Below are 20,373 nucleotides of genomic sequence, written 5' to 3' on the forward strand. Positions count from 1 at the left end.
CCGGGTGTAAATAGAATGATCAAAATGATTTTTAATCCGAAAAAGGATAAATCCAGTGACCAAATGGGATTCTAAAGCCGGAAAGAATGAACAAGGATCCTCTTTGTGGGGATTCAAGGATCAATCAATTTTGTTCGTTCATCGTATATCGTACGGTTAGAAATCATTTTAAATTTAAAATTTAAAATAGAATATAAATAGAACCTAATGAAAATTGACCACATCGATATACGATAAATTGACAAACAAGATAACAAGATTTGGAAAGAATAGAGGGGAAGTGGTTGGTTTTTGAAAATAATGGAATTTTGGAGGGATTTAAAGAATAAAGAAATGGGGAAGTGGATGTATAAAGACTTGTTTTGGTTTTGGGGAGGGTAAGAATGGAGTTGGGTTAAGATCAAGGTCTAAAATGTTGATGATATCGAAAATATCGGTAGTCTAAAAATACGGAAATTTCGATGGAAATATCGGGATATTATCGATATCAATAAAAATTGAATAAAAACCACGAAAATTATAAGAAAAACTTGGAAATTTTTATTGAAACTTTGCAGGATGTTTATTTAGTCAATTATCTATTAGTTTATCACAAAACATTGGAATGAAATGCATTGCATGATAGATTTAACTGATTTAAGTTAATTATATAGCGAGCTGGCAAACATTGTGAGTGTAGAAAATATGTAGTAATTAATTAAAGAAGTTTAAACACACCATAATCATTTATATATAATGAATTAGTACAATATTTTACACTTTATACATTGCATGGTAAGATACATGAGTGATTTAGTACCACATAGAGTTCCTATCAAGGTCTAAAATATCGATGATATCGGAAATATCGGTAGTCCAAAAACACGAAAATTTCGATGGAAATATCGGCATAATATCGATATTTTAGATTTTGGTTAAGATAGATCCAATTAAGATGCATAGTGGTGCTGCATGATGATTGATTGGAATATAAAAAAAGTAGTGTTATCTACACATTTAATTTTATATTTCATACACATTTATTTTTTTATGATTGTCAGATCTAATAAGCTGAAAAAGATAAACTAACAAAAAATAACAAAAATATGTAAGAGATAAAAAGAGAATGTGAATAGCACTACTTTATAAAATAAATAAAAAATCAATTTTTGTGGGGTATGTATATATAGGTGGGAAGATGAAGTTGATGGAGAGACTAATAATCCCATTACTTTAATGAGTGTGGCTATAGTAATTGTTGTAGGGCCTCCTCTTTATGGTTTGATTAGATACCCTAATGTTGTGATAATTTTGCTTAGCGTACACGTATCTTATGAAAAATGTTCTCTTATCACACTCTTGTAACTTGTAATTTCAATCAATGTTATTGATCACTTATATAAAAGGTCGAATCATAATTTAATAACACAATAAACTTTCCGGTCTTTCGAGATGCAAGAAGTGATTTTGCTTCTACAAAACACGTGAATAACGGCGCCGCCTATCCTTTCCTGCTTAGATACAACTCATCTGAAAGTGTTTTTAAAATAACTGAAAACTTTTTTGATATAATTATTTTTTAAACCAATTCTTAGTTAAAATGCAAGTGAATCTTGAAAAAACACTTAAAGTGTTTCTTGCAAAAAGCACATAACTGTTGCTTTTGGAATCGAAATTTTTTTTCTTCATTAAAATCGCTTTCAATCATTTTAAAAACACTTCCAAATAAGTTTATTCATTTTATGTTGATGATGTCGCATACGCAATTAGGTTGTTGCCGTATGAGATAGAACACTAGCAGCAATACATTAAAAAGAGAGGAAATTCAAGTGCCCGCATGCCCAAGGGTAAAGTGGCTTTATATGTATTTTTCATCTTTATTGCCGCGTGAATCAGAGTTTGGTTTTGGTTGCTTTTACTGCATGCAATCATTTGAGAGCACACGTTTGCAAGCAGCTTCAAGTGCACAAAGAACTATTTTCGATCCAGAAAAATCAGTGTTATTGCCAAGTGTTTCTAAAGAGAAATTTTTAGTGTTTGATCACTGTTTTTTTTTCATGCGCTTTAGTACTGGTTTGAGACCGTGCTTTGAAAAAAAAAAAAAAAGCAGTTATTAACAGCATAAAAGCAAAAGTAGCTAATTGCTGCTTTGAAAAACTAGATTTTTTCCAAAGCATGCGGAGCAACAGGGCATCTTTAATGAAACTTTCTAAAGTCCACAAAATGACAGACTTTGTCCTTAGCACTCAATCTGGAAGGACCTCTCGTACTCTCATTCTCCCCCCACTCCGGCGCAACACCGTCACCACCACTGCATTAACGATCATCCCTCTCCTCCTTCCAGATCCTCCAAATAAACAAATACGTTTGAGGTGGTGGAGGTCAAAAATGGAAGAGGGGAAAACACTGAAGAAGTTGTTGTCGTTTAAGGAGAGGGATTTGAGGTCGGGAATTTGGTCCCAGAGGGAGTTCTTTTAAAGCAGAGGACTCGGACCTGGTCGAGCCGGTTCAAGATCTTAGTTAACAACAATACTAAACTAGCCATTAATTAGACATTGGTTATGAAAATTTGCCTTGTGAAACTCGTAATTGGTCAATTTTCAAAAAATCATTTCATTTCATACATTTATGCATGATCTCGTTAATATCTTGCAAAGTTCAAGAAAAAGGTGATTGACAATGGTGTTAGTGTCATGCCACTTCTACTTGAATGCTGAAGAGAGATCGAGTAGCAAAGTGTGGAGATAAAATTGCCTACTAGTATATGTGTCTAGTTGATGAGTTTTGAAGTCTTTGTGTAATCATTTCCTTTAGTGTTTGTCCTTACTTGAGAGCTCGAGGATTTTCTTAGTGTTGAATTTTGCCTCATTAGATCCTACATCCAATGTGCACATTTTATTTCTTTGCTTAATTGCATATGTGGAGGATAGTTTTGAATGTGATTTGAATAGAATATGAAAATTAATTTGAGAATTATAACTAACATTGAATTTTAAAGTTGAAATTTATTCGCACTTACCCCTCTAAGTTAAACTAATATCCATCTTATAACTTTTAAAATAACGTTAAACTATTAGTCTGAAATGTCACACTAAATCTTTCCCCAACATCGCCCATTTCATGTTGCCCTTTCTCGTGTGGAAAGTAGAAAAGTTGCTTTTACCTTAAATGGTGGGATGAGCATGAAACTCAAAAAGTAAATTATGATGTGCAGTTTTTTCTAGGTATGTACTATAAACAAAAAAAAGTTGGATGGCGCCTATGAATCGAAACAGTGTTGAAAAAAAAACGGTTAAAGGCGTAGTTTATGCAAATGAGAATATCACTTTAGCAATAAAGAAAATGAAGATATGCATGCCTACCTTTATATATACATGTTTTCAGCTAAAAGGTAGCTTTTTGTTTCACAAGCTTAATTAGTCCACTTTTTCAACTCCTTATGTACACACACAATACACATTTATATTGTGTTTCAACCCATTTGCATTTTCTTTACACTTATCTATTCTGAATGACGATATCATGTTTGTCAATCTGAATCATCGATCATGTGTGTAAATTATCTAAACGAGTGGTCTATATTTGAAGATTTATAATCTTTACAATGTAATATATCATACAGTCTAATAAGAGCAAAAAATCACGATTTAAATAGTTAAGCTTTCACTATAGAAGAGCTTCTACTTAATTATTATCACTTTTACTGGAAGCGTAACATAGAAGCACGGTGATTTAATAAAAAGATCCATATGCGTCCTAAAATATATTCTTAGAAGAATCCAAAGGTGATGTTCTACCGATAAGTAATTTCAACTTTTTCTGCTCCCTCTTAGTACTTAAATTCGAATACTTAGACTAGGTTACAACATTGCTCGAATAAAATAAAAAAGGTGATGCTATCCACATACTTACTTTTACTTCTCACACATCATTCTCAACTTCTAACTATCGGATCAAAGGAACTGAAAAAAATCAATGAACAATATGTGAAAGGTAAAAATAAGGATTATCCGAAAAAAGTGTGTATGTTGTCTAACCGAATAATTTGGGACTCCAGTAATCTATATGCCCATAACAGACACCATTAATTTAACCAACCAATAAGCTAACAGCTCACAAGCTTCAGCTTCAGTCTCTGACTGAATAGAGAGATTCATATTCCATGGACGATGGCTGGCAAGACCTCCACTGGCTGTCTGATTGATTAGAGAGATCAATATACAATAGGGCAAAGCCCCTATTGGTAAAAATCATTCATAACCACGTCACTGTAGGTCCCGTTTGATAAAAATCATATTCATAACCACGATAGAAAATTTGAGTTTCTCCATATCCATCTCATACTCATGCAAATAATCATATTCACACGTTCCCTGAATGGCTGAGTAGCTGTGGGGATCGGATTAATTACTTTAACTAATGTGTCACCTTTTCTTATAGGGGTAAAATACGCATTAAAAAGCTCAAAATGATCGGTACTACTTTGCTTGTTACAAGAGATGCAGGTACTACTTTGCTTGTGAATTTTTTATGATTTGAATCTTCTTCAAAGTCTTTGATTGAGAAGCTCCAGAAGAAGGATGAAAAGAGGAGACGCATGGAAGTTCCATGACGGAACCAAGAAGAAAATGAATACCAAAATTAGGGCAACTACTTGTGCTGCTACTGCAAGGGTTGTGATCCACATACACGTTTTTGTGATGGTCCAGCATTCCCAACGTTGGCCATAAAATTAACAGCGCTGCAACCGCAGCCCGCTGCTAGTACTATATATTGAGAGCCTATGTCAAAAACAAAAAACAAAGCACTTTAGTTATCTCTGCAAATTCGAAAGTGCTTTTCGGGATCGAAATACGTACGGGAATAAGAACATTAGATACTAGCGACGAATGTTTTACAACTCCATATAACCCGTCGGTAAAATAGATATGGGAATCCAATCAAAGAAAATGTCAGGAGGAATCTGAAGCATAGGAACCCAGGAGCAACACTTGCAAGTGATTACTACGCCTTCCACAACTTATACGATTACAGGGATAACAGGACGCCACCAAATTTGATTCAGTTCAACTTCAAACAGAAAAAAACACGCAACCAAATTCATTTGAGTTCAATTTCAATAAATGTAAATATGAACAAAACATACAAACCTCTGTCCAGGAAGTAAGCTACCAATTTCTCAAGTACGTAATTGAATATATGTGGAATTCTTTGTACCTATATTATATGCAACAATATATAAAACATGCATAAACCAATCCTACAAACATATTAAATAAATAGAAGGTATAAAATAAATAAAGAAGAAGAAGGAGAACCAAGGTGAGTCCTTGCCTCTTGGTGTTTATGGAAGGAGATTTACGTGCTAAATATATATATATATATATATATATATATATATATATATATATGTATGTATATATATATATGTATGTATATATATATGTATGTATGTATTCAAAACATATATCAAAGAATTATGATAGACATATTTGTTTTTCTTAATATAGTATAAAAATTGGACAATGTCATACTCATTATAACACGTGAAATAATACCACTTACGTAATTGTTTTTTAGTACAATAGAAACCTCTCACTTATATGTGTAGAAAATGATACCACTAAACTGTAATACCAGTCAGTCACAAAAAAATTTAGATTAGATCACAACTTATTAGCTAGATTTATCGTTTTAATGCCTTTGTAGAAAATTGATTTTTTTTTTCTTTTGATACAAGTTGGGCTACATTCCTTTTATAATATTGATTCGATTCTTCACCTGTATTACAAGTTTACAACCTAAGTGTAAAAATATGTTCAATATTAAAATGGAAACGAAGTGTTGCGTTTAATATTTAATCGATAAAAGAAAAACAAACATCAATTCTCTCCAATATATATTTTGGGCCATGGTGGGCCTTGGACCTGTAAAAGCCCAAAACAGTCCACAATTAATTTACCCGCCAATAATCTAACACCTCCCCAACACTTTCCGTCTCTGAGTCCGACTGACATTATCTGTAGAGATAGAAGAGAGAGGCATCCATGGCCGATGGCTGGCTCTGAGCCTCCCCACCACCACCAAAAACAATGCAAACCTTCTCGGCCTCCTTCGCCGTCTGTTCTTCCTACCCATTACGACGTCGTCGAATCAGCACCTCCCCTCCCCGCAAACCCAATCTCCGGCGACTCACCTCCCGCGTTGTCCAGCTCACCCGCCGGAGACAGCTTCACCAGATAATGGAGGAGATAGAGGTCGCTAAAGAACGATTCGGGAAGCTGAACACGGTTGTGATGAATGCGGTCGTGGAGGCTTGTGTACATTGCGGCGATATTGACTCTGCACTCATGTTGTTCGACGAAATGGCTGAGCCAGGAAGCTGTGGCGTTGATACTATCACATATGGAACCATCTTAAAGGTACTCTTTTGGGTTCTTTTCAAATTTTGTTTTAGAGATATAGGTATGAGAGAGTTTGGAGGACAACTATAATTCTCAAAAGCTTCACACACTCTTGATCAAGACAGTGTGAAACAAAACCAATTTATGGTGCCAACAAGAGCTTCATCAAAGGAGTTCAACTACAATTCTCAAAAGCTTCACACACTCTTGATCAAGACAGTGTGAAGCAAAACTAATTTATGATGCCAACAAGAGCTTCATCAATGGAGGACAACTACAATTCTCAAAAGTTTCACACACTCTTAATAAAAACAGTGTGAAGCAAAACCAATTTATGATGTCAACAAAAGCTTCATCAAAGGAGTTCAACCACAATTCTCGAAAGCTTCACACACTATTGATCAAGACAGTGTGAAGCAAAACCAATTTATGGTGCCAACAAAAACTTCGTCAATGGAGGGCAACTACAATTCTCAAAAGCCTCACACACTCTTGATCAAGATAGTGTGAAGCAAAACCAATTTATGGTGCCAACAAAAGCTTCATCAAAGGAGTTCAACCACAATTCTTAAAAGCTTCACACACTCTTGATCAAGACAGTGTGAAGCAAAACCAATTTATGGTGTTAACAAAAGCTTCATCAATGAAAGGCAACTATAATTCTCAAAAGCTTCATACACTCTTGATCAAGACGGCGTGAAGCAAAACCAATTTATGGTGCCAATAAAAGCTTCAACTTCAACTACAAAAACTTCAACTCCAAAGCTTCACCTACAAAGCTTCAACACAAAAGATTCACCTACAAATCTTCAACTCCAAAGCTTCACCTACAAAGCTTTAACACAAAAGATTCACCTACAAAGCTTCAACTCCAAAGCTTCACCTACAAAGCTTCAACAAAAAAACTTAACCTACAAAGCTTCACCTACAAAGCTTCAACTCCAAAGCTTGAACACAAAAGCTTCACCTACAAAGCTTCAACTCCAAAGCTTCATCTACAAAAGCTTCAACTCCAAAGCTTCATCTACAAAGCTTCAACACAAAAGCTTCACCTACAAAGTTTCAACACCAAAGCTTCACCTACAAAAGTTTCAACTCCAAAGTTTCACGTATAAAGCTTCAACACAAAAGCTTCACCTACAAAGCTTCAACTCAAAAGCTTCACCTACAAAAGCTTCAACTCCAAAGTTTCACCTACAAAGCTTCAACACAAAAGCTTCACCTACAAAGCTTCAACTCCAAAGCTTCACCTACAAAAGCTTCAACTCCAAAGCTTCACCTACAAAAGCTTCAACACAAAAGCTTCACCTACAAAAGCTTCAACTCCAAAGCTTCACCTACAAAAGCTTCAATCCAAAGCTTCACCTATAAAGCTTCAACACAAAAGCTTCAACTCCAAAGCTTCACCTACAAAGCTTCAACACAAAAGTTTCACCTACAAAAGCTTCAACTCCAAAGCTTCACTTACAAAGTTTCAACACAAAAGTTTCACCTCCAAGCTTCAACTCCAAAGCTTCACCTACAAAAGCTTCAACTCCAAAGCTTCACCTACGAAGCTTCACCTACAAAGCTTCAACTACAAATGCCAAAAGCTTCACACACTCTTGATCAAGATAGTGTGAAGCAAAATCAATTCATGGTACCCAACAAAACTTCAACCTTAAAGCTTCACCTACAAATCTTTAACACTAAAGCTTCACCTACAAATCTTTAACACTAAAGCTTCACCTATATATATATATATATTCAGAAATTTAAAAATTCAAAAATTCAAAAAAAAAAAATCGAATATTAAAAAAAATAAAGGCGTAGGCCTCCTCTTCTTTGGGCCAAACAACTTTCATAACAAATATATATGAAGGAGGAGTTTTGGGCTACCACTTAGAAAGGAAAACGGTGAAGTTTTGTTAATTTGGAAACTTGGCTACTAGCAAGACACCTCATTTGTCAACTCTCTCGACCAGAGACTTGACTCGGGAGTCTCACGACCACTCAGTGACTTAGATTTTTCAAGTCTCCAACCAAGAAGTTTTCCTCACTCGGGAAATTAAGGCAGCATTACCTCAACCTACATGCTTTACTCACAAAACTTCAACATACAAGCTTCAACAAAAGAAAAAAAAAATCAAAGAACTTTGTGAAGAAAACCTTGGTATATTTAACACAATACATTGAAATGAAGCAAAACTTATTTATTGATATCTCTGATAAGTTACAAATATGTACATATACATGAATCAAAATAAACAAACAAGAGGAAGCCTTCACAAAGGTTGCTCAGGAGAAGTTTCAACAGTCGGCAGAGCTTCAGAAAGAGGAAGCACCGGAGGGTGATTATTCGGAGCCTCAATACTGGGCAGAACCCTAGAAGGAGGAGGCACCAAAGGTTGATCATTTGGAGCTTCATTACGCGGTACAGCCCCAGAAGACGAAGGCAATAAATGCCTTTGGAACAAACCCACAAACCTTTGATGATCAAGTAAAATCTGGCCATCAGATTCCTGCAGCTGGTCAAGATTCCTCTTCATGTTTGTAGCATAGTCATGTGCGAGCCTGTGCAACTATTTATTCTCATGCTTGAGCTATCTGATCTCCTGTTTGAGACTTATCACTTCAGTTGCCAATGATTCAACTTGGCGGGTTCGAGCAAATAGGCGTTAGGCCATATTAAACACAGAACCTGCACACTGAACACTGAGAACTAGAGAATCCTTAACAACCAACTCATCAGATCGTTTGGAAAGTAGTCTGTTATCTTTGGGAGTGAGAAGGTTCCTAGCCACCACCGCAACGGTCATATCATTCTTCATCACATAGTCCCTAACAATAAGAGGACCAGTAGGGGATAAGAAGGATGGGCGCCATATGTTGTCTTGAGGAGGCATGGCTGCCTTTTCACCAAAGTTCAAGTCAAAACGACGATCGGATGGGCCAGACATTTTCCGAAATGATGAAGGAGAAATGAGGTCCAATAAATCTCTGACGTACAAAAATAAAGGGAAAATTCCTACAAGCAATAACTCTCTGAACGTACTTCTTGCACAAAATTGGTGCCCCTATAAAAGATAGGGCAGCAAGGCCGCTTGTTCAAAAATCGAAGAGGCATCACTCTTTGGATTTCGAGAAGTAGATTTTCCTAAATAAAATATGTCAATAATCCCCACACGCAACATCAGCTTCTTGGGCACCACAGATAACTTTGCCAAAGATCTTTGACAAAATTTAGACACGTAAATTTTGAAGGTCCAGCTACCCTACCATTACCCATAAAGGTAAAGGAACAACACCACTGCTTGATAACTAGAAAGTTCCTATGTGTGTTAACCTCCGTGCTCTGTGGCAAGGCAAACTAGCAAAAATGCCTAACCTTTACTCACATTCTATAAAACACTCCCAATAGGATTGTTTGCTCAAAAATCGAAGAGGCATCTCTCTCTGAACCTCGAAAGCCAGACTCCCAATATGATTGCTTTCTCAAAAATCGAAGAGGCACCGCTATTTGAATCTCGAAAGCCAAACTCCTAACATGATTGCTTTCTCAAAAATCGAAGAGGCATTACTTTTTGAATCTCGAGAGTCAGACTCCCAACAAGATTGCTTTCTCAAAAATCAAAGATGCACCGCTCTTCGAATCTCGAAAGCCAGACTCTCAACATGATTGCTTTCTCAAAAATCGAAGAGGCATCGCTTTTCGAATCTCGAAAGCCAGACTCCCAACAGGATTGCTTTCTCAAAAATCGAAGAGGTATCGTTCTCTGAATCTTGAGAGCCAGATCCTTAACAGGATTGCTTGTTCGAAAACCAAGGAGGCACCGCTCTCCGAACTTCCAGAGCCAGATTTCCTTAGATAAAGCTTGTCTGCAATCTTCACACGCAACATCAGTTTTCCAGATACCACATACCATTTTTTCAAAGTGCTCTGACAAAGTTAAAACACGTGAAGCTTGCAGCTCCCACTACATTGCTATGACTAAGAAGGGTAAATGAATAACATTACTACTTGTTGTTGGGAAAACTCCTATATATGTCTACCTTCATCCTCCATGAACAAGCATACCTGCAAAAATGCTCAACCATTCATCATATCTAATAGGGCACTCCCAACGAAACCTCTCAAAATACTCAGATTCTTTTCCTCCATGATAATACCTCTGCAAACAAGCTACACTAGAGCAAGAGTATCTCATATCATCAAGGTTAAAAACATGAGTATCCCATATCATTCTTTTTCCCTGTCTTTTTCTTTTCCATTGCTCTTACCTGCAAGACAATGAGAAAGAAAGCAATCAGTCGAAATCTAAAATCAAACTTCCGATCTGAAACTGATTGCCCGAAATCTTTGCCCGGTTGCTCACCTAGCTTTGCTCTCGAGTACTCATCTTCAACTATTGTCAAGGTCGCAAATTGTTTCGGAAAATACCTCATAACAGTTAATACAATATTGGCTCTTAACACTGAAATTGCCAAGCATGGATGAGTCGCTGAGAAGTAGTACTCTGAATGACCATTCAAAGGCAAAGGTTGCACACTACTTCTGCGATGCAAACTATTGAAGCAGAAGGTTCAACGATGAGCTGGAACAGATCACTATAGCATGACGCCCTCTCTGCAGAACCGCATAATCCAGACAGATGAGTCTAAGTCAAATCCAAGCTCGACATCTTTGCCCTATCTGAATAGCTCGAGAAGCTTCAACAACCTTTCGCTGACACCGTCGCTAAATAGCACAGCCTTGCCATGCCACATCCACTACTTTGTCAATAGCAAAAGTATCATATATCATCAGGGTCGAACATACTCTAGATTTGATGGACTTGTTTTGACCCTCAAATTCTTGAGTCAACCTTATACTTTGGAGGAAACCAGAATACCCTCCAGCCCAGTTCAAGAATAAGCATGTGGAAAGTTACTTCTTCAAAAGCAAAAGTATCTCATATCATCTATTTTCCTTTTTCTTTTCTTTATCCTTCTTGCTACCTACAAGATAGGGAGAATGAGAACAATTAGCCGAAACTCGAAATCAAACTTCTGATTTGGGATTGATTCTTGGAACTCTGATTACTTACCTTGTCTGTCACCTCTTTCGGCGGATCTCCTAGCTCGGCGACTTGGGGGACTCCTACTGCATGGTTTGTATCGCGCTTGACCAAGCTTGAAACTACAACTAAGTGAAGGTCACAAACTTGACACTTTCTGTTGTACCAAAGTCCTCACTGATATTGTGCATCAACAGTTTTCATGGAAGGACATAACCACCCTATGTCAAATGTGTCACACTTATTTAGATCACACCATCAAGTTTCGAGAACAAAGAAGGCGATGATTGAACAATGCACGAAGGCCAATATTTCCACAAGTAAACAAATGGCTTTGTTGGAGGTGCAAAGTGGAGGAATTGGAAATATTGGTTGCACCCCCAATGATATGTATAATGCAGAACAACAATTTATAGCCTATCAAATTGGGCATGATGCTGAAATGTTGAAAGAGCATTTTGAGGATGTGAAAGAAAAAAAGATTCATTCTATTTCAAGATGGAGATTGACGAAGGCGAAACACCTGAAAATTTCTTTTGGGCAAATGTGATGTGAAAATTAACTTGACACACAAATTTAACCCTATTGATGACAATTGTAGTATTAAGCAAGTAGGGATCGTTCTAGACCGGGGATTAACTAGGGCTGCTAATCAACTCAAATAAGACTAAAAAATACTAAACTAGACTCTATAAACTCAAAACTGACTTAAAACACTAAAAACAACAACAAAAAATAAAAAAAAGACTCAATTCTAGACCTAACAAGTGATTTGGATGAAAATAATACTTAACTTGACTCAAAAGACTCAAAGAAAACTGATTATGACTCAACTAACAAGACTTAATGAATGAGGGATTGTTTTTGACGAATTTAAAACTTAAAACAGAAACTTTGCATAAAACACTTTAATAAAACAAATTTGATGAATTGAAAAGGGTGAAAGGCTAGTTAGAGGGTCCTTCTCCACACATGACATATGCAAACAAACCAATTTCTAGTTATTATTCCTTTAAACCATGAATGACATTGACAACACCCCAAGTCAACCGTGATAGCACAAATTAACTATCAGATTTTCCTTATTTCATTGAATTGGACGGGATACACATTACAACCAAATTATCTTTCTCAAGTCCCCTAACTTTGAAAAGCATGATAGAAAACATATCAAAGGTTATTAAGTTCTTTGAAAATCATAAGCATTGACGAGGCATTCGTAACTATGAAAAGCATGATACTCCTGCCAAGGATTCACTTAACACGATCATGACTAGCAATCTCCACTACTTTCATAACGATTAGGTGAAACTCCCTTATACTTTAACATCAAGTTTATGCATGCAAATTAAGTGTCAACCCTCAATTAACACACACAAACAAGTTTTAATAACTCAGATAAGCAAATCACATTCAAGACTCAAGAAACAGTAATTGGATGTAATCAATTCATATAAAGCATATAATCATGGCTTCGAATTCACCTCTAACTATAAAGAAATTAGTTCCTCATGTCCTTAAAAATTGAAGATAACTTTAAATTAGACATTGAAAATAAAAGATAGAAAACACCTAAGAAAGCTCTAGCAATCCTATGTTGAATGACAATGCACGGCAATGGCTCTTTCTCTCTGATTGTATCTGAATGTATGGGTGTGTGGTGTAGAAGAATATGGTAGAGGGAGGTGAATTTGAAATAGGTGTATAATGATGTATTTATAGGGCTAGGCACAGTGTAGGTAGGTTTGGAGAAGGATAGTGTAACCAAAACCCAAGTGGAATGGGTTAAAACTAGGGCTGGGCACGGGCCGGGCCGAGCCGGGCCGAACCTAAGTTTGTAGGAACCTGACATTACCCGAAACGGGCCGGGACGGGGCGGGGATTGGATTTTCTTGTATAGGAACCGGACATTACCCGGCCCGGTTGAAACGGGCCGATTCGGGCCGGGTCCACGGGTACCCTTTTTTTTTTTTTTTTTAACAGCACAGATTGCAAACTGCTCAGATTGCAATTTGCAACTGCACAATCACAGTGACACTGCATTTGTGCATATTTTGCACAAATTCACCATATGGGTATCTCACTAACAGTTTACTTTACCTGCACTTCACTATGAATTATATTTCTCTCCCGAAAAGACTTTAATTTCGAACACCCGAAAAACCAACCCATGTGGTTTTCTCACAACTTAGAGGAAACGGAAAGGGCAAAGAAAATGAATCTGTAAGAAAATGAATAACATCCACATTAACATCTGCAGTGACATCAAACATCCAACATCATTCCTCATTGAATCTGTAAGAAAATGAATAACATCAAAATGACATCCAACGCCCAATATGTTCACATTATAATTATTCAATCTGGAAGATTGTCAAGAGAAATATAATAATTCAATCAAAATGTTAATATGCCTAATTGTCAAGAGAGAGATAATGGAAGTATGCCTAATTGAACACAGCAGCTGCACAGATTGCACAGATTGAACACAGATTACAACAATCTTTACACAAAAATCAAATCTTCTGTTGATTGCTAAGAAACTAAAGGAGAATTTTACAGTCAATTTTCCAGACAACCAAACACAAAGTATGAACACTTAAATAAATAAAAACTTTGAAATAAAAAAAATAATTGAAATCATGACTGGAAGGGAGAGATTAGGAGACTGACCTTCGACGGCGGTGTCCTGAGCCTCGCAGACGACGAGTTCACCACGGCGGCTCGCTTGTCCGGAAGCGGGACCGTAACTCAACGATCCGACGGAACAAGTTCGGAGAACTCATCCAACCTTGAGGCCTCTGTAGCGTGGCAACAGAGCGCCGGCGGACAAGGAATAGAGCGACGAGAGAGCTGCGATCCGAGAGAGCGCGGTTGAAGAAGGGAGAGGGGAGGATCGGGGAACGACGACGAAGTCGAGGACTGTAGCCATGGCCGTAGAGGATCAGAGCTCTATAGAGAGAGATGATGGAGACAGAGTAGTTTATGGGGATGGAGGAAGCAGTAGCGAGTAGATTGCTGATCTCCTTGGAGTAAACATGCAGGATCTGAATCCCGTCCTCCTCGATGAGGGGAGGGGACGATGCACTCGAGACGGTGAATGAGAGGTGACAAATCGAGAAGATGGGTAGTTAAATCGAGAGGAGAGGTGGCTGGGTTCTGTAAGTCTGGTCCCTGGGATTAAGAAGAAGAAGACGAAGAAGGAGGTTCGGGGATAGAGAGAGAGATCGAAAGGGAGGAGACTGAGAATCACAGATCCGAAAGGGAGGACTGAGGAGGAGCGGAGAGTCTTCGAGAAGGTGCCAGAAAATAGGAGAGGAATGGAAAAAAAATGTTACAAACGGGCCGGTCGGGTACCCGTTTTTCTACACTTATGGAACCGGCCCGAACCTAAAACTTCAAAGACTCGGCCCGGCCCGCCCCGTTTTTCTTTTTAAAAATTAGGAACCTGCCCGTACCCGGCCCGTACCCGCATTACCCGGCCCGACCCGCGGTTCCTATACCCGTTTGCCCACCCCTAGTTAAAACAATCAGAAACCAAGGGGAATTAGGTTAGAAAGGTGCGGCACAAATTCCAGCAAGGAAATGGATAAATTTGGCCTAATTCAAGAGGGAAAAGGATTAGGATTGCAGGTTCTAGAGCTTCTAGAAGAGCTTAAAGGATGTGGCACCTAAATAGGGGTTCTAGAATGAATGAGGCGCCACTTTTGTAGGAGATGAGATAAGGCTTCTAGAATCATATTTTTATGTGTCCAAGTCTGAAAATATTACCCCCTTGCAGCTGGAATTAAGATAGGATAGGATTAGGATAAGATAAGATAAGATAATGTTTGTTTGGATAAGATAAGGTTGTATAAGGTTTTGGATAATGTCTCATTCTTTTGAGTTGATTCCTTATCTTCTTTGTCTTGGATTTATTTCTTCAATTCCTTAGCACATTCCTTGACATCTTTGAACTTCAAATTCTTCCATCCATCTTGCTCCACTCATAAGCTATCCATTTGATGCCCAAAACTGCTTCAAAATGCTCCAAAGTGCACTTTCTTGCCAACTTTATCATTTGGACCTATAAACACACGAAAATAGCTTAAAACACTATAATAAACACAAACTAACTATGAAAATGCAAGAAAACAAGCTAACTAAGTCGCATAAATATGCTCCTATCAAAATGCTAAGTCATGACGTGGTTACGACCTTTTTGGTGATGTGATTGTGTTTGACACCACTTTCAACACCAATGTCTACAGGATAATGTTTGCTCCTTTGTTAGGAGTAATGTTCTAAAAATAGGCCTAGGTGGCCGCCTAGGCACTGGGCGATGGAGTGCCGCCGAGATTTATGTTAAAACGTTCATCAAATTGGATAGGAGTTAATTGGCCGCCTAGGCGCTATTTAGGCGGTCTAGGCGGTGGTAGGCAGCGGTCTAGGTGGCCTCTCGGAGCCTCGTCGGTTCTCCGTTTCGCTGAGATCTGATGAGAAGAGAGAAAGAGTAAATCGGAAATCTCAGCGATGCATACAAACCCTACTTGATTGTTCTAAGAATCTACCTCAGTTTTCTTCGGATGATGTTGTTTGTTCGTTGGGATTTTTGGAATTCTTTCGGGCTTTTGGAATGGAAGTTGGAGGTTTGGAGTTGCTTGTGGAGGCGGTGGGAGAGGTCTAATGGGGAGAATAACCTGGTTCTAAGAGAGAAAGGAGAAGAACAAGCGGCATCTTTGTCGAAGAGAGAGAGGGCGATGAAAACGAGGCTACTTATAATACAAAAAAGAAATAGAGGGAGAGGTATGATAGTATAAAACAGCCCATGTGGTTATAATTAGTTGATGGAAACGAGGCACTCATAATCAAGGAGATAGAAAGGTAAAGCATATAAGTTGCATGATTTGGCTTTTTAAATTAATAGATGGAAACGATGTTGTAGAAGGGAGAGAGGAGGAGAGGAAAAGAAGGGGTGGGTTGGGCTGTTATATATGCTTACCATCTTATTAATTTTTGAATTTGGGTTAATATAACAATCCATCTTATTAAATATAGCAAGTTTTTATTATAATAAATTTAATTAAATTCCAAAAAATTATAAATCTGCCTAGACCCCAATCGGCCGCCCAACTAGCACTTAGCGTCTTTTAGAACCATGGTTAGGAGTTAATAACCACGGTCAAACCACGATATTCAGCTGTGCATTCTTGAAAAATGAAAAAATTGAGAGCTTTGAGTGGTTGTTTGAAGAAATGCTTAAGGCTATGCCGGGTGAGCCGCTGAAAGCCATAATTACGAATCAAGATACAGCCATATCAAAGGCTATTGGCAGCAAACTACGAACCACATTTCATCAGTACTGCATATGGCTTATTAGTAACAAGTTCAATGGCAAGGGTTGGGTTGGGGGAGCTTTCAAGGATTTGAATGATTTCATATGGAATATCGAAAGTAAAGAAGAATTTGAGGCAAGGTGGAAGGTGTTGGTTGAAGAGCGTGAGTTCAATACTACAAAATTGGCTTAATGTATCAGAGAGTGGTGGGGGTTTTATACTATTATTGCCAGATAAAATATTTCCAACAACATCTTTAAAAAGTGTCGGATAATAAAGTACTATCCGACATTAGTGCACTACTTTCTGACAAGAATAATGAAGCGGGCCCTTAACTCCACAAGATTGATTTTTTAAATACTTTTAACCAATTATGGCAGCTATATCCGACATGAGTAAGTAATGTGTCAGATTATATTATATTATTTTCAAATTTTTAATACTAACTATGGCAGTTATATCCGACACAAATATTTTCAAATTTTTTACACCAACGCTGGCGATTATATCCGACACAATTATTATTTTATTCTTTTAAATCCTGGAAATTTTTGGGTGGGATATTTCCCACCATTCTTTACGTTGAAAGTGTGCTATCGATTTTATCCGACAACAATAGGAAGGTATGTGTGACAAATTTTGACATTTATGTCGGTTTTAACCAACAATACTACTAATTCTACATAATAAAACCCATCTCCCTCTTCCTTGCGACGCTGCCCTCTCCTTTCCCCAATTTCTTCTCCTTCCCGCTTCATTCATTTCCTCTTCTCCTTCTTTCATTCTCCTTCTCATTCTCTTCTCCCATTCTCCTCTCTCATTTTCCCTTTCTTCTTTTCTCCCATTCTCTTTCATTTCCCCTTCTTCTTTCTGGCATCTCTTTCTTCTTATCTCCATTTTCTTCTTTTTATTTTATCTTCTTACCATGATTTTATTTATCCACTTCATCCAGTTCCTCCATCACTCACTCTATGATAGTCGCCGATCTCATCTTCCTATCTTCTCTATCTAGTACGACAACACAGGATTTACGCCAAACACCAAGAATGTCTCGCTTTCCTACTCCCGTTTTCTATTGTGTGTAAAGGATTTTGCTTATATGAGGTAATTAGTGAGCGATTTTGTTTCAACTTTTTCAAGTTAACTAAAAAATTTTAGTTCCTTAATTTTATTATGGTTTTGTAGTTTTTGCTCAATTCAATCTATTTTTATGACTAATTTGCCAATTATCAAATTTCTCATGCATTGTTTTGTTTATACCACATTTATTTTATCTAATTTGTTAATATTTAGTGATGTTTTTGGCATCAATTGTTGTTGAAATTGTGTTAATTCATGCTTTCTCATGTGATGGATAGTTGTTCTGCAATGAAGAGCACCAAAAGAAGAAGAGGAAAAGAGAAGGGGAGAAGGGGGAAAGGAGAAAGGGAGCATCAACATAAGAAGGGGAAGAAAATAAGAAAAGGAAAAGAAGATAGGACAAGTCATCATTATGATTGTTGGAGAACATTACCAATGGAAGCATTTATTGTTGGAGAAGGAAAAATCATCATCATGTTTTCTTTATTTTGTTGTATGAACACTTTGTATAATGACATATATTGCTGGAGAACATTACCAATGGAAGCATTTATGTCAAATATGGATTTTAATTTTTTTTTCCAAATGAGCGTGGGTATCGGATAAAGGAGCATTTTTGTTTATTTTTTTATTTTTATCCAAAACATAAATTTGGTTTTTTTTTTATTTTGTCGATTATATGTGACAACATTGTCTTTATATCCGACAGGATTTCTCAACAACTAATGTCGCCTATAACCGATGGGAGCATTAATGTCACTTGTATCTGACACTATTTTCTTCGCGGATTAAGAGTTCTATCCAATAGCAAAAGCCTCTTTGTGACACAAGCAATGCTGTTGGTTCTTTTATATGCCACTATATGAATTTTTGTCAGATTTTTTGCTAATATCCAACAGCAATAGGCTTTTCTTGTTGTTTTTTTAGAATGACACTACTGGGTACTTTTCTAGTAGTGACTAGTTGATAAAACGTGGCTTTAGGAAATTTATGACTTGCGTGCACAATAAGATATGACATTTTGTAAACATGTTTTTTCTGCTGAAATGTCGAGCAGTCAGCGTGCTGAGAGTAGTCATTCCTTTTTCAAGCAATATGTGCACATGAAGCATTCTTTGATTGAATTCATCATTCGGTTCAATCGAGCCCTTGGACGACAACATAAAAAAAAGGTCATTGGTGACCATAATGATGAAAACCACACCCTTCCATTGCAGCTTCGCACACTAATGGAAAAGCAAATGGCTAAATTGTACACACGGCTTATGTTCGAAACGTTTCAAGTAGAAGAGTTGAAGAGTTTGACTTGTTTCTTAAAGGAGTAGTCCGAGCACGAGAATGAGCCAGTGTACGAAGTACTTGAAAAGATTGCGAGGGTGACAAAGATGAAGAGCTTGGTGGTTGATACGACATTGGGTTACGCTAAATGCAGCTGCAAATAGATGGAGTTTTGGGGACTTCCTTGTCGACACATATTGGTGTATTTGAGAATGAAACAAATAGAGCTACTGCAAGAATGCTACATACTAAAAAGGTGGCTTCAAACCGCCAAATGCATCATTGTTTTGGACATGAAAGGGAAAGTAGTAGGCAAACACGTCAACAATTCTACCGTGTCCAAAAGAGCTTAGTTTTTTAAAAAAGCTTCAGACTTGATTGACAAAGTGGTGATGTCAGAGGAAGGTACCGCACTTATGTCTCGGACTTTGGAAGTGTTGGATACGAAGCTGAACTACTTGAGTGGTGGTAATCGCGGTCGTAAAAGAAAACAGATTGCAGAGGGGGCGAAAAGTTCCCAATCCGAGGTGCTTAAAGATCCCATTCAAGTTAAAAGAAAAGGGGCGTCGAAGACAAGTACAAAAGAGAAGCAAAGTCAAAATTGGAGACGCATGGGTGGGAAGAATAATAGTCCACGGCGGCCAGACAGAAGGTACACAACGTAAATACGGTCTGCGTGACAATATATATGTATGGCTGTAATATTTGAAATAACTTTGGATTGATTTGTTATTGTGCAGTTCCTTCCGGAATGAGCTCGAAGAACACACACAGGCGTGACTGAGCACCAGTCATGTAATGTTACTTGGCGAAATGAAGCTGCTAACCATGAGCCTAAAACAGTAGCACAGAACTTACGGGTAGTAATTCGGGGTTGCTAGATGATTTTATGAATATATGATAAATGACCATTGAAGAGGGTATGAATAATTAAATTGTGGATGTTCATTTTGTATGCAAGATGTGTTAATTTTGTAGGGGGTGAACTATTATTTACCTATGGTCATAGTTGGTTTTTCAAAGTTTATGTGGGTGACAGCAGTGATGGAATGTGTCATCAACTGCAACTGACGCGTTATGAAATCCTATGAAAATTTGCGAATATACAGGAACGTCTATGAAACTTGTACTTGCAATACGTACTTAAGCTTGAAATTACGATATAGTTACAAAAGTCCCTAGAAAATGTACATAATGAGGATGGGAGCAAATATATAGCAATGGAGATATGAGGTTAAGCATCCTTGGGTGTATTGTGATGCAACCAATGTGGACTCCTTT

At 37.4% G+C, this 20,373-nt stretch overlaps 1 protein-coding gene across 1 annotated transcript; it reads left to right on the plus strand.

The window, feature by feature from the left end:
- The first annotated feature begins 5,955 nt into the window (after window positions 1-5,955).
- Window positions 5,956-18,400, plus strand: LOC139198454 (pentatricopeptide repeat-containing protein At5g10690-like). Its single transcript, XM_070827235.1, has 2 exons — window positions 5,956-6,401; window positions 18,093-18,400. The coding sequence occupies exons 1-2, from the start codon at window positions 6,072-6,074 to the stop codon at window positions 18,174-18,176; spliced, it is 414 nt and encodes a 137-aa protein (XP_070683336.1). The 5' UTR covers window positions 5,956-6,071; the 3' UTR covers window positions 18,177-18,400.
- Window positions 18,401-20,373: the final 1,973 nt, after the last annotated feature.

This window comes from Malus domestica, chromosome 08, assembly GCF_042453785.1.
Source record: "Malus domestica chromosome 08, GDT2T_hap1".
In the NCBI taxonomy this organism is placed as follows: Eukaryota; Viridiplantae; Streptophyta; class Magnoliopsida; order Rosales; family Rosaceae; genus Malus; species Malus domestica.